A 1,782-nucleotide genomic window follows, 5' to 3' on the forward strand; every position below is an offset into this window, starting at 1 on the left:
ACAAGATTGTAACCGATAATTCACATCCCCTCTACAAGTTTTTACCTGATTTTTATCAACCTGCAAGAATACCAGAAGTTCTATGACCCTCAATTCAATGACGTTTGATGTAAGTCGATCGTCTACAAGTCAGTTTTCTAGATGCTTTTTTACTGCTATTTGTAGACTTTGGAATAGATTACCTTCAGAGAATGTTTCTTCGACTCTTGATAAATTTAAAACGTCAGCTAACATGTTTTTCTTACGTAATTAGCTGACTTTCTTTTATTAATTCTTTCTTAGCTGTATCTTGACCTGCACTGACACCTTTGGTGGTATAAATCTCGATTTTTTTTCAGTGTGGCTCATTATATAGCTTAATATAATAATAATAATGATAATAATAAATTGTAACTGAAGCTGAATGACTTCTAAGGGAAATCATGCAAAACAAGGGTAGATATCACACTTTATTTCGTAATAGAAAATATGCCATACAGAATAATTCAGTCGCTAGCTGTGTTCAGGCAGTAATATGTTTTGTTCCATATCCGAGGTCTCTTATAATAGTTTTTACAGATTCCCTAAAGTTGGTCTTCATTCATGATCGGAAATCGTCTCAGAAAACCTTCTCTTCGATGCGTCCAAACTGCTCGTTGGTGTAGAAGTAGTTGGAGGATTCCTGGCAGGGTATGGCGGACGACTCTGCCACGCAAGCCAGCTCCTTCTGGTCGAACACCGAACCCTCGCCGCACATGAAGCTGTGAAGGTTAGAATTTTTATATTATTTTATTTATTTATTGATTTATTTATTTTGTTATAGTCATATTTTTCATAAACAAAATATCAAGATTTATTAGTAACGGTTTTATAGGCAAAGTGAATAATATGAAACGTGTGTGCAAGTGTGTTCGTAAATAGAGAGAAGTTTAATACAGACTGATATATAAATGTATCTACTCAAATACGGACGTGTCTGTATAGATACGTGTCTGTTAAACAAACAAACAAGCAAATGCGCACACACACACACACACACACACACACACACACACACACACACACACACACACACCACGCATAGTTATGTGTACGCGAGCGAGAGAGAGAGAGAGAGTGTGTGTGTGCGTGCGTGCGTGTGTGTGTGTGTGTGTGTGTGCGTGCGTGCGTGCGTGCGTGTGCGTGTGCGTGTACGCGTGTGTATGTGTGTGTGTGTGTGTGTGTGACTGACTGACTAACCTGTACTGGTAGGTCTCGACGGCCCCGGTGGAGAAGAGCGCGGGATAGCACACGTGGAAGACGCGGCACGCATTCTCCCGGTCAGCGTAGTAGCCGTAGGGGCGGTCGAGGCAGCTGAAGGAGGTCGAGATGCTCCCCAGCAGAGCACTGGCGCCCGAGGGAAGGTTCAGGGGCTCGAAGACTCCATCGACGGCGCCGCTGGAGGAGGAAGACAACCCGACGAGGGAACTGGCCAGAGATTGAGAATTTTGCGAGAAGCGGTTGTTGGAGGTTCCTTGGTTGAAGTTGGACTGGAAATTGCCGGAAGAACTTCGCTGGTTGTTAGCCTGGAAGGTGTTGGAAGCTTGCTGGTTGTTAGCTTGGAAGTTACTGGATGAACTTAGCTGGTTGTTAGCCTGGAAGTTGCTGGAAGTGCGCTGGTTGTTAGCCTGGAAGTTGTTGGAAGCTTGCTGGTTGTTAGCTTGGAAGTTGTTGGAAGATTGTTGGTTGTTAGCCTGGAAGTTGCTGGTAGAACTTCGCTGGTTGTTAGCCTGGAAGTTGCTAGAAATTCCCTGGTTGTTAGCC

At 43.5% G+C, this 1,782-nt stretch overlaps 1 protein-coding gene across 1 annotated transcript in view; it reads right to left on the reverse strand.

Annotated features, from left to right (window-relative positions):
- Positions 1-434: 434 nt before the first annotated feature.
- The window catches only part of LOC113824518 (GATA zinc finger domain-containing protein 14), a 3,113-nt gene continuing 1,765 nt past the window's right edge, over positions 435-1,782 (reverse strand). Inside the window, exons 2-3 of the mRNA XM_070117237.1 lie at positions 1,219-1,782; positions 435-740 (exon numbers count right to left, since the gene is read on the reverse strand). The exon at positions 1,219-1,782 is cut by the window's right edge and continues 673 nt beyond it. Coding sequence (XP_069973338.1) covers positions 599-740; positions 1,219-1,782 — 706 coding nt within the window. The 3' untranslated portion in view covers positions 435-598. The remainder of the gene's footprint in view (positions 741-1,218) is intronic.

Source organism: Penaeus vannamei, chromosome 40, assembly GCF_042767895.1.
Source record: "Penaeus vannamei isolate JL-2024 chromosome 40, ASM4276789v1, whole genome shotgun sequence".
Taxonomy (NCBI): Eukaryota; Metazoa; Arthropoda; class Malacostraca; order Decapoda; family Penaeidae; genus Penaeus; species Penaeus vannamei.